This window comes from Acyrthosiphon pisum, chromosome A2 (genome assembly GCF_005508785.2).
Source record: "Acyrthosiphon pisum isolate AL4f chromosome A2, pea_aphid_22Mar2018_4r6ur, whole genome shotgun sequence".
NCBI classification, from domain to species: domain Eukaryota; kingdom Metazoa; phylum Arthropoda; class Insecta; order Hemiptera; family Aphididae; genus Acyrthosiphon; species Acyrthosiphon pisum.
The window spans coordinates 97860494-97874034 of record NC_042495.1 but is presented as its reverse complement, the minus strand read 5'-3'; the positions used below and the strand labels follow the sequence as shown (position 1 = coordinate 97874034).

Below are 13541 nucleotides of genomic sequence, written 5' to 3'. Positions count from 1 at the left end.
AGGATAGATATTTGGAAATTTTATTTATATTTTGTTAACTGTAGTAGGTAATTGTTATTTTTAATGTTAAAATAAATAACTGTAGGTACTAAAAATTTACTAAATTGTTCAAAAAATTAATCTCATAGCATCGTATTTAAATTTTAAACTGTGTTACTATTTACATGATAATATGAAATTCAAAGTAGGTAATGATGGTTTACTACACGTAGTGCACATCGCAAGTTTTGCACGCATGTACTTATTTGTTTATTTGTTTATTTGTTTATTTGTTTATTTAACGCCAATCAGCAATTCAAGAGATTTACAATACAAATTATACAGAAAAGATTATAGTAATAATAGTGATAGATTAATCTTATGTACTATATATTGCCTATATTGTAGCCTTCAAATATATTCATCACATCCTATCTTCTCGATCATAAATTATACATTTTAAGATGAATTTTAATATAATTGCACGTACTCAACGTTTGGCCTTCTAATATTTTATTGGCCCTGGAATTGAATATAATAAGTCTGTTAACTCTTGCCATTGTTTTGCGGCAATATTTCGAGTAAAAGTGGCAGTGGCTGAATGTTTTCCTTTTAATAAATCAGAATGATGGTTGTTTAAAAAATCAACTATTGCCTTTTCTTGGTCATTCGTTACAGAATAACTGTTTTTTCTTTTTACGCAGGACATTATGTTTAACAATAGAAAGCGAGCAGAAAATAATAAAGCTATATATTTGAAAAGAGATATTTTATAATACAATAGTTGTAGGTACATAATATCTGCGAACTACTAAACTAGGCATAAATACAAACAAACAATAATAAAAAAATGTAAAATTACTAAGTATTCATTAGGTTTATCGTTGACAAAACACTTTAAATCCACTCCAAATTTTAATAAAAATTATTTTGGGCATTAGTTTGGTCCGTCCCCCCGTCCAAGTAAAAAAAAAAATAGTTGGGGTACGCAAAAAAAAAATAAAAATAGTAGAGGAGCTCCGTCCCCCTGCGCACCCCCCCAATTCGAGCACTGGCTACAGCCCGAAAACAATGAGGATAATGAGATCAGGGACGAGAACAGTGAAAATAATGAAATCGGAGACGAAAAATGTCTTGGTTTGTTAATTTTTTTAAATTTTAAATTTAAAAATTAATTTAACTAATTAAAAATTGTAAATAATGCAAAATAAAACTCTTTATTGCTCGTTTGAAAAAAAAATTCGAGTTATAAATAATAATTATAAATTTTACTTTACCCGACCCCTGCATTTCGGTCATTTTATAATTATTTTAAATAGGTATTACGTTTTATTTCAGTCAACAAACGTCAAGAAAATATTACAAATGAAAGAAATAATTCAATTCAATGTTTAAAAAAGCAAGCAGAAAGGATGACGACACAATCAAATAAAAAATATCAAGAGTTGGAAGTCGGAACAACTGTTCGTATTTCCATTCCTGACGTTGATAGAGCCCGTGGATCCCACGTAATTTATTAGCAGTAATTGCTAACGTTGACAACGGCTTTTATAAATTATGTAAGTAAAATAAAATAAAAATTTAAATTTATAGGTATTTATGTATTTATATTTGAATTAGGTACCGAAAATGGTTTTCTTAAACACAAGTATACGAGATCTCAACTTGTGCCATCCAAAGAAATGTTGCTTGATCTCAAAACTCTGGTTGAATCATCTAAAGAAAAAGAGATAACACTTCGAGAAGCAGCAGGATGTAGTAGTCTTATGGGCACACAAGGCTATCAAAGATGTCACTGTAAAATGAAGTGTAAAACAAATAAATGCACCTGTCGATTAGTAGGAAAATTATGCAATTCAAAATGTCACAGTTCATTGTCATGTGAAAATAAATAATAATATAACAATTTAAATACAAATAACATGATTAACTAATATTGTTTGGAACTAACGTAAATCCTTAGTTATTAACGTTTAAGTCTTGTAAAATATTTATTATTATCTATTAACGTTAATTGATAGTTAATAACGTAAATATAAATTTAACATCTTTTACTGTAACATATCCATTATCATTCAAACATCTATAGGCTGCCCACTCATCTGAATGAATAACAGAGGCAGCTTCACATTATCGTAGTAACGTGTTTTTGTCTCTTCGAGGAACATAAAAATATCGGCAGTCAGAACCATTTTTAAGCCCAAAAACCCAAGGTCCATCGACTCTTCGTCCATGGTTTCTACCGTTGTGTAGTTCAGCATCACTGTCTTCCGATGAAGCTGGTTGATCACCATTAAGCGATTATATTTCCTTTTTCCGGCAAATCTGGCCTCGTCAATCTATATTGGGTTTATGCCAGTGCCCAGCATCTTAGTTCGTTTCTGTACAATACTTGAACATACTTCACGACACGTATTAAACCAGTCAGTAACTGTCTCCTGGCATCTACCTGTTAGGGTGGCTGTTATTCTCAAAGGTATGTCCGATACAAAAAAAACCAATTCTAATATTTCCGTCAGTTTTAGTTTACTATTAGACTTGTTGTTCAAGTCTTCATAGTGAAAAACTTATTCCCCTGTCGTACACTGCGCGAGGTCTGCACCCTTTTTTTTTGCACCGAAGAAACGGACGAAATTCACCCCCGCGATCGTGTTTTCTCGCGTTTACCATTTCACTACCACACTTATGGCATGGTAATGTATCTTTAGCAGTGTCTAATAAGCCATGCTCCCTTAAAAACGCAGTGGCATTTTCTACACTACAGGCGACGGTCGAATAAAACTCTTTTTAATTTCATGATACGCACTCATACACGGTTAGGTTACTGATCGATGGCTGTTAGATTACTAGCAAACTTGCACTACCACACTGTGGTATTTCAATGATTTTATCTTTTAGTACCTAACAATAAATTTAGGCGGAAAATACAAAACTATATCGTACACAGCAAATCATATTTGGGTCAATTTTATCTTTTAACATTTTTTTTATCGCTCATCAGGCCGCATATCCGAGCAGCACCTAATCCATTATCTACATAACTCGTTAACTTATAAAATTTTAACAGATAATAAATTATTTTTTTTCTATTTAAATACAGACATACCTATTATAGGTACAGTACCTAATTATTTCATCAGTAATCAACATTACTGTGTAGATAACTGTGTTGAAAACAGACCTTACATAGGTATGCGCATACCATTAAACTTCAACACACACGTATATTATAATATTTTATATTTCACTGTATTACTATGTACAAAGTTTATGATTATTTTTACTAATTTTACTGTTAATATTAATTATCTACACAAAAATTAACGTTTTTGAAAACATTATTTTTATTTTCAACTTCAATGAAATTTCTCTATAGGTAACGTAAACATTACTTTTTATTGACTGGTTTGCTTTATGCCTCACCCATGGTTGAAATATACTTCAACCATGGCCTCACTACTATCTTAAGGGGGTTCCACCCGGTGATTTTATGTCTTTGTCCATTTTCTGATTTACCAATTGATACAATAATGAAGCGATAAGAATTCCGAAAACAAATTTGAATTCGTCGTCAAGTCTACTTGAAATCGACTTTCCCACATTTTTGATATTATCTCCCAAATTCCAGAAAACGTCATACAAAAAAGAGTATTTAAACATTTTTGTATTTCAATTTTTGGAGAAGCTAAAATCAAAAAATCGAAATTGTAGGAACATCGATTGCAAGAAAACTTGATGACAAATTCAAATCTGTTTTTAGAATTCTTCTCGCTATTCATTAGATCAGTTGGTATGTTTGACAAATAATCCGTCTAAAATCCGCGTATGTCACGCGTATGTTAAACAAAAACAGAAAATCACGGTATAGAATTCCCTTAATAGGACTAAGCTTATAAGTTATAGTAATAACTAATAACCCATTACGGCCACCGGCTCATCTAGTAAATTGTATATTATCTGGACGATATAGAGATAAGATATACTATACTATACTATACACTGTATATATTCTCTACATCGTGTTATCTGTAACGAATTGGCCACTCTCAAATACTTAACGGAATTTTACAATCAAACATATTGCATTGAAAATTTGAAAATTACGATTTATTATCTGCCTTATATTGCGTTATACTAATTTCCAATAACGACTGTATTTCTTTCGTTGTCTACAATATTATTGTAGTTCATTGGACACCCCCCCCCCCCCACGTTAAGTGGGGCCCATTATCTTCTTGAAGAATAAATAAAAATAAAATGTAGGTATAATATTAATGGATTTAAAATCATTATAGCATGTTTCCATATAATTAAAATTAAAAATGTATAAATTATTATTAAGAAGGTGGGCAAGTGGTCGCTCTGCTTTATAGTAGGTTACAAGTGGGTCACTATAACGGATGGTGTTAAATTTGAATTCAGTGATATAATATCATTATATAAGAAAAACGATTCTGAGCGAAGACCGTGATATTATATTGTTCTATGGTGATATTCAGCCTATGATATTACTAAATATATTTGATGATATTATTGTGAATAAAGTAATTTATATATAACCTATTTACGTGAAACCTTGTATTAAATTTTAAATCCTTAGCTATAAAAGTTGATCATCTTATAAATTGTTAACTACAAAATAATTATAAAATTTTAAATTTGATACATTTTGTGAATATTCGAAATTTAAATGCTTATAAAAAAAATTGTGTCTGTGTATTTTTAATATTTTGACATTTTATGCCTTTGCTTTCTTTGGCACATAGAATCGAAAAACGTTACGTTATATAAAGCGTTACCTACGTTACATATTACCATGGCAACCAATTATATATTATTTTGAAATTTCCGATGGAATGTTTTGTATATAAATGGTTGCAATGGTGATATGTAAAACATATTATTCATATATAGAGTTGGCAATTTTAATGGGCAACAAAGTGAATGGGATCAGATATTTTTATATACATAGATAGATTATACCTCTGAGCAGAAGATAGGCTAATTTAAAAAGGGATAGGACCAAAGACCAACCAAAGTATCGATATTTTACTAATGTCGGTAGTATCGGAACGTCCCTATGTTCAGACTCTTCAGTAGATAACCTAGGTATGTGCTACATATGATAGCAAGGGCAGCAAAGACATAAAATGTGGTACTTCATTGCAGACTCGTATGCAATATATTTATGTTTTTCAATTGCTATTATAAATTATATCAGTAGCCTTGTATTAAATTTACACAATTTTTACCCAACAAATAACATTTTATTGATATTTATAGGAAAAAAAATTGAAAAAATTGAAAACTTACAATATGCATTAACAGCTCAAAAAGAGTCAAAATAATTTCTACATTTTATGGTGTACAGAAAATGAAAATATAAACTTTCAGTTAAATTTTTATGTATGTATAATTCGTTTTTGAATTACAACAAAATAACAAGATCGCTACATGAGAAATTGAGTGAATATCCAATCTTGTAAAAATATGAACTACAAACTATCATAAAAATTTAATTTGATTTGCTTGTAGACATTTTTTTTTTTTATAAAGGTTGAGAAACTTAAAATGAACCATGTAGGTATTACATTTTTAAATCTTGTATTTTAAAAGAAAAATTTTTATGAATTTTCAACTCAAAATGGTTCGCTAATTTTTGAGATTTTTCCGTATTTTGTCAAGATTTGAACTTTAAATGCATATAAAAATAAACTGTGACAAAGAATTTTAATAATTTTTCAAATTTCATTGTACCTAACAGTTCTACTGTATTGTACTAACCTTGTATTAAATTGTCTAGCTTTTTTTACCCAACAAATGTCAAGTTTTATTGACATTCATAGAAAACAATACTAATACAATTGGAAACTGAAAATGTTCCTAAACAGTTCAAAACAAATCAAAATATTTTGAAAATTGTATCGTGTATATAAAATGCAAATATAAACAACCAGTGAACATTTGGTGTATAAACGTATATTTGTTTTAGAGTTACACCAAAAACCAAAATAATTTTGTCGAAATTGCCGTTTTCCATTAGTTTTTATGTTGTTTTTCCCGGTACTTTTGAAAACTATTGGGAATTTTGAAAATTTGATCTGCAGAATGCACCTACTAGATTAACTTTCCCATCGAACAACATGCTGTTAAAGAAAATTGAAGCAGTTTTACTGCCCCAAACTGTGATGACTGTGGTTAATTATTTAGACACTTAATTAGTATTTAAAGCTCATATATTATAAGGTTATAGTGAACTGCAGAATAGGTAGATAGGTACCCCGTGACCAAAAAATATTGGTTCACTCGTCCAAACTTTAAATACCTACCTACTTTTATAGTTATATTATAAGTCATAAATAATTAGGTCTCCCTCCCGCCAATCAAAATAAATAAATAAATAAATATATATATTTGTTGACAAAACTAAGTTTCAATGTTAATATACTATAATTTCAAGTTATTATTATTGATAAGTAATAATGTTTTATTAAATATAGGCATTAAAAACAGTACAACGATAGATAATAAATAAATAATATACGTATACGTTATAAATGTATGCAACCTATACATATATTATAATGACTACACGTAAACATCAAAATATTATGAATCGAATTTCCCCGCAACACTTATTTACCACCTCTACAATAGTTCCTCAATTATAATAATAAATAATAATATATTCAGCTGATATTTTGCAAATATCCTTGTATAGAACACATCTGTGTTTTTTAAGAAAAACCTTAAGCAAGGTTAATATAAATATACACCTATATATATTATGCTATATCTATTATAATGAATATTAGGTATGTATATTGTAAAAAATATAATGGACGACGGCTACCTAATGCCAATATTTAAATGTAATGTGAACTTGAAAATAATATAAAACGTCTATCTGGTAATGGTAACCCACTCATTAGTTATTTGAATATGATGATTATTTGAAAGTAGGTAGGTAGTGAGCTAACCTATATTTAGATATCATAAAATAGGAAAGCAATATAAACTGTACATAATTTTCTACAAATCAGTGAATTTGGTTGAATAATGAAATGCTGAATAGGTAGGTAGGTACTAAGTACCCTGTACCCACCGGTCACCTACCTACTTGAATCTAACTATTTTCTACGTTTGATACGTGTGTGCGTGATTGAAAATATACCTATAATAAATTAATAACAATATGTATAGGTACCACCACTACCACGTTTAACAACATGGTACGTTATAATAAATACTATACACATTATACAGTAGTAGTACATTACTACTACTACAACAGTACACACTACGCAGTGAATAGACTCAACGTATATACAGACGTGTATAATATGTTATAATCAATGGTAAAATATAATAATATATGTACCTATTAGCTATGTATATAATATTTTAATGCATAATTTTAAATGTTTAATAATCGATCTGATAATTTACAGTGGCGTCAGGTGGGCAAAAACCGGTACAATTAACTGCTCGTGCACACAATATAATATAATATGGTACCTGTAATTATAGATATAGGTAGCCGTAGCCGCCCAACTGCTCAATTGGACAAGAGTGCCATCGATCAACCATCGTGACCAGACGCCCGGTGTGGCAGAGCTCATGACTAGTCATGGCAGTGCTTGAATAGCAGTCAAGCTGACTGGGTGTGTGCGTGTGCATCGATAAGTTTAATATTATAATATACAATTTACGTTAACGTTTACGCATACATCGATCAATCGTTACAATCTGTCGAACAAAATACAAAACATTTTAATATACATAACATTTAACATTTTAGATATACATATTTAACTGTTTATAGTATATAATAGATATACCTACATTGTAGGTGTAAACTATATGTAAATTTACGTGGATGTGAAAACCCTGACAAAATGACCGAATGGCCGTGGCTGATGATTATACTGGCTCTCATTAGCACGGTAATGAAATATTTTTATACGAATAACATTAATTATTTACTGGTTTCGTTGTTTCAATGATTTTACCATTGTGTGTGTAGTGCGTCAATATATTATAATATTATTAATTTAGGGATTCAATATTAAATAGGTACTTACTACTTAAAACAAACCGACAGTTATAAAGGAATAATGATTATTGAATTATTGTTATTTGAAACGCGTGTCATAGATTTATTTTACATAACATAAAATAGTAAGTTTAAATATATGCTAGGATGATTTCGATACGTACCTATAATACTATAATATATAGTACCAAACATAATTATTGTTATAAATGAATAATACAATATACCTACCTATTTTGTTTAATTAATACCCACACTTAAACTATTATAGGTAGCTAGGTACTTACATAATACAATTTTTTTGACATAAGTACCTAATTGCCAATTGGTATTTAAATGTATGACCTATCTTCGTACCTAGTTCGTTAGTGATTGAAACTAATATTTAAATCTGCAAAAAATGAATATCTAACTTGATGTGTTAATATCCAATACGTAGTAAATAATAATTGTACATAGTAGGTACCTAACTTTTTACTACGTAATCAAATTATAAAAAATGACAAGAATATATCTTTCTAATATTTTTATTTGTTAGAACCAAATTATAGACATGGCGTGCATTGCGTGTAGGTATTGCGTATGTTTAATCTATAATGTTTAACGTTTATAGAATACTAATTAATAATTACAGTACAGACGCATTTTTATATATCTTATAAAATATTATTGTAACATGTTACCTAGGTAGGTTTATGTTTATTAGTCATTAACCGATCGACTTATTACACTCGTAATTTATGATATTTATCTATAAAAGAAACTTAACAATTAGAAAGTACCTATGTATTATTAAGCCCGCAATAATAGTTTAAATTGTATACACGAAGTACTGACGAGTCACGACCTACCCTATTTATTATTTACCTACCTTATTTTTTTGTGTTGAATCGTGTGGCTACAATTTTGCCCTAGCTGGGTTATTCTTCCCGCAGTATTTACCCACCTATTTAATACCAAATACAATAATTGAAAAATCATATTATTATTGAGAGGTAGATAGTATAGGACATGCTAACATATTATAACAATATTCGATAGTTTATCGGTATATAGGTTTTTAAATTAATTTACATAATAGGTACATTCTGTAATAGTAGGTTAGACACTATAATATTATATGAGGTAAAAAAAATAGACTTTTTACATTCATATCAATTCCCAGCAATAGGTATTTTAATAATTAATAGGTAGTTTATTTGCACGGACATAATTCAAAGATTTTGAGATTAATACAAAATGCAGTAAAATGTAATAGTTAAGAATTAAGATATACATTTTCATATTAATGCACTGTGCAGGTACATAGACATTCGCACGTATTAGTTAACTAACAATATGCCTATTTTTATATATAAATTATATATGATATACCATATACCTATATTAAAGTAGGTACTAAAACGCCTGATGAAAAATCTTAGTATATTATTATATTGGTTATACTAATTAATCATTACTCATTTTACTGAAAATATCTTTGGAATGCAATTGAATAATTGCTCGAAATAAAATGATAAAAGCGACGTGACATGAAATGTTCCTTAATTAGAAACTTTGACTGTATTTGACACTGACATAATACGCTAGATTTTTAGTTAAACGCATACAAAAATTGTTACCTATATTTTTTTACTAAGTAAAATAACAATTAACAAACCAACTTTACAATATTGATTTTATTCAGTTACATTCATCGACTTTTACTTTATAGGTATAGGTACACAATTTACCTAATTATGTATTAAAATAAAAAGATAAGATTCTCAAAAATAGATAATAATTAATGATTAAATTACAAATGCACAAGGTCATTAGAGACTCAACCCAAACTATACTTTTTATTTGTGTTATGTTTTAATTAATTAATAAAAAACAATTAGGCATCATTATTTTTTTAGTATATCTAACAACAATGTAGATATTATATGAAATTACGTAGGTAGGTACCTAATTGTTATTATTATAGTATCGATCGTAGGTACTCCACTACTCCAGTATACATTAATGCAATTAGGTATTACAATAATACAGTGCCGAACTATACCTTATTAACAATTTTATACATATACATTCTACATTAATTATAATTTATAGAGCTTAAAGAGTAAACTGCAAAAGACAAGCAAAAAAATTATACTTTAAAACCTCAAAACGCAAAAAGTTAAGAAATATTAAATTCTTAATCTAGAAATTAGATAGGTACCCTGCAACAGTGAGGTCTCCAAAATTGTAGGCTTTAATATTTACTCCTAAAGACATATTCTTAGCTTAATTAAACCATCCAGCGTGTATTTTTGTATTATTACCTAATACTTAATGAAATATATATTATTATACTGATATACATTACTAAATAATTTTGGGATGAAAAAAATCTATCACAATTTTAAATTGAGTAAATACATTTTTTTTACGCTGCATCAAGTACCTACCTAGATATAACAAACTTGAAATGGGCTAATAATTAGGTCTACTTTCATATTTTATTTTTAATTATGTAGTTAATTATTTTTGAAACAAATATTTACCTAGATTTATCCTTAGTCGTGAAGTGTTTTATTTGAAATATTTAATTAAATCCAAATTGTAGCCAATATAACTTATAAGAATTGTATTCATAATAAATTAGATAGTGTTCATTTACACTTTACAGGGTCTACCTATTAGTTTTAATGACCAATATTCAACGTTAATATTATAATAATTAAGCTGATTAAGATGGTCTTAACTAAAAGGTTTAAAAGGTTGATTTAATGTTTAGGTTCAATGGCCTACTTCAACAACACAACAAACAAAAGACAATAATTCATACTGGGAAGGGTATATAAGGTCTTCAGCAAGGAATAGGCCGAAAAGAACACGTTTTTTTGATCAAGATACTACTGCAACTACAGCCATCACATCAAGTTATAAGGAATATCAAAAGTATGTTGATTGGTAATTCATATATTGGTTTCATAACTTAATATAATACAACTATATAAAATGTGACCAAAATCACGAATGAGGAATGACATTCACGGCTCATAAAAAATGATGAACATCAGTATTCAGTAACACTGTAGTATAATAAGCATAATGTCATAATATGGTACCTATAGGTAGGGCTTGAAACCGATTGAAATAATTTCGGTTTCAGTTTCGATTTTGTATACCGGTTTTTAATTTTTTCCATTTCGGTTTCAATTTTTCAATACCGGTATTAAGAAATTTCGGTTTCGGTTTCGGTTTTCAATACCGGTTTTTAAATGTTTCGGTTTCAACTTAGCAATACCGGTATTAAGAAATTTCGGTTTTGTATACCGGTTTCTAAAGTATTTTCAGGGGGCTATGTCGTCTATACAATTATTATTATTATTATTATTGTTTATTATTGTATATTAAACGCCGAAACGGCAATAATTATCATTATTTGTTCCGTATTGGCAATTGTAATATATAGTATTTGCTAGTAACTTTAATTTATGTCATTACTATTTATAAAGAAACTAATAATTTTGCGAATAATGAAATGTTTATCAACAAAATTAATTATGATCTCAATTTTATTATGATTATTAATTATGCGTATTAATGGAATTTACGTATTTAAAAACACGTCAGTTAAAAAAACATAACGGTTTCCAATTTTTTCAGATTTCGGTTTTGAATTAATTACCGGTTTCCAATTTTTTACGGTTTCGATTTTAAATATAATACCGGTATCCAATTTATTTCGGTTTCAGTTTTAAATTATAATACCAGTATCCAATTTTTTCCGGTTTCGGTTTTGACTTTAATACCGGTATCCAATTTTTTTCGGTTTCGTTTTTGTTTTCGGTTTCGGTTTCGGTTTTAAAACGGTTTATAATGGTTTCTGAAATCGGTTTTGAAACGGTTTCAAGCTTTGCCTATAAGTATATCATACATATCAATTAAAAAATGGTAGGCAAATTTAGGTAGGTAGGTACTTACTAGTTAGTAGTTATTATAGACTATAGTTACTATTGGATTCGAAAAAATAATTTATAAGATTTATTTTATATTATAATGGTTTAATACGTATACTTATATAATTTGTATATAATTATTTTTAAATATAATAATACATAAGGATAAACATTTTCGAAAAAAATTTGTTTCAATCGGTGGTCTCTAGAACTTTTCCTAACTATCTTGACCTTAGCTGGAGGTTGTCAGGTCGATTTTTATCCAGAAAAATTAGAAGAATATAATATTGTCTATATTATCTTGTTCAAGGCTAAAGCCTAAAAGTAATATTATATCAAGACCTTTCGTTGTTGATTTTAATTTTCTATTTAGAATACCACGTTGACATATAATTTATATGATTTTTAATCGTTGCCTGGCTTGTTAATGGGCATAATGAGAGATAATGGTGATTTTTTTTCCCACTAATGAGGTGTCAAAAGTATAGTTGGCACTTGCAGGTTAATAGTGATTGGTGGGTCCTAGGATATAAAATAAGATAGAACTAAATGAGACGAAATTATAATAGTATCTACATTGGTGGAGTGTACACACCAGCTAGTATAGGAGATAAGTTCCAAATTGACTTTTGTAAAAAATTACTATTTTGTAAATACGACTATCATGATAGGATTTTATTTATTTAACATTTCAAAAAAATTAAAAATTAGAAAATTATTTTGGAAATACAATACAAAAATCAACTTATGATTACCAAGTAGTTAGGTACATAGGTATCAGGGACGCGTTCAGTGACATGGTTAGGGGGGGGGGGGGAGAGAGCAAGTCATAATTTTCTGGAAATGTCCATGATTTTTTTTTGTAATTTTGTCTTTAACAGTATAAAATTGTTTAGAAGTACAGCTTGGGGGTGCTGCCCTTACCCCCCTCCCTGGAGCCACCCCACAGATATAGTTATTATGTTTATGAATTCATTGCAATAGGATTACTATAACCTATTGTGTATTAATTTGTGAATTGGATCATATGCAAATATAGTTTTTATAATTATGACACTAATGACCTAACAGCTATCAGCGGGTACCATAAGTTCCTGATTATATAAATTCTTATGCTGTATATGTCTACCTAATATACATTATATGTCAGTGGTTCTAAAACTGTGGTCCGCGGCGCTTTCGGTGATTTGAGCCATGGACACATAAAATAATGAGGTATACGTGAGAAATAATACAATGAATAACTTAGGTACCTAAATAATATAGGTATTCTGATCGCCTTAGACAAGGTATAATGTATATGTTAACATTTGGATAATGTCGACATAAGCCGGATAATATAACATTAGAAAAATATATTATATAATCTATAATCTATTATACTATTATGCGATTAAGAGGACGTCGCACCCGCATGTGTTGTCTCCGCCTTACAAACGTACGACATAGCAAATTTTCGTTCGCTAGTTTCAATAGGGTGCTGTCATTTTTGATTTTAGAGTGAATTAACCTATTATCAAACTTTAAGGTAACAACATATATCTGTGCCTTCTCGTTGGTTTTTTACGATATTT

General features: G+C 28.8%; 1 protein-coding gene and 1 long non-coding RNA gene across 4 annotated transcripts in view; both read left to right on the top strand.

Moving 5' to 3' along the window:
- Positions 1–1041: 1041 nt before the first annotated feature.
- Positions 1042–2476, top strand: LOC115034256. The gene is made up of 2 exons (XR_003839604.1): positions 1042–1538; positions 1600–2476. It is a non-coding gene; the product is annotated as an uncharacterized LOC115034256 (long non-coding RNA).
- Positions 2477–7274: 4798 nt separating this feature from the next.
- Spz1-2 (spaetzle 1-2) overlaps positions 7275–13541 on the top strand; it is a 10191-nt gene continuing 3924 nt past the window's right edge. Inside the window, exons 1-5 of one of the 3 annotated variants that reach the window (XM_016807784.2) lie at positions 7275–7337; positions 7431–7439; positions 7510–7643; positions 7832–7925; positions 10800–10963. In XM_016807784.2, coding sequence (XP_016663273.1) covers positions 7878–7925; positions 10800–10963 — 212 coding nt within the window. In that variant the 5' untranslated portion in view covers positions 7275–7337; positions 7431–7439; positions 7510–7643; positions 7832–7877. Of the gene's footprint in view, positions 7338–7430; positions 7440–7509; positions 7926–10799; positions 10964–13541 lie in introns of those variants that run through there. The other 2 variants (XM_029488882.1, NM_001160118.1) reach the window with 2 other exon arrangements.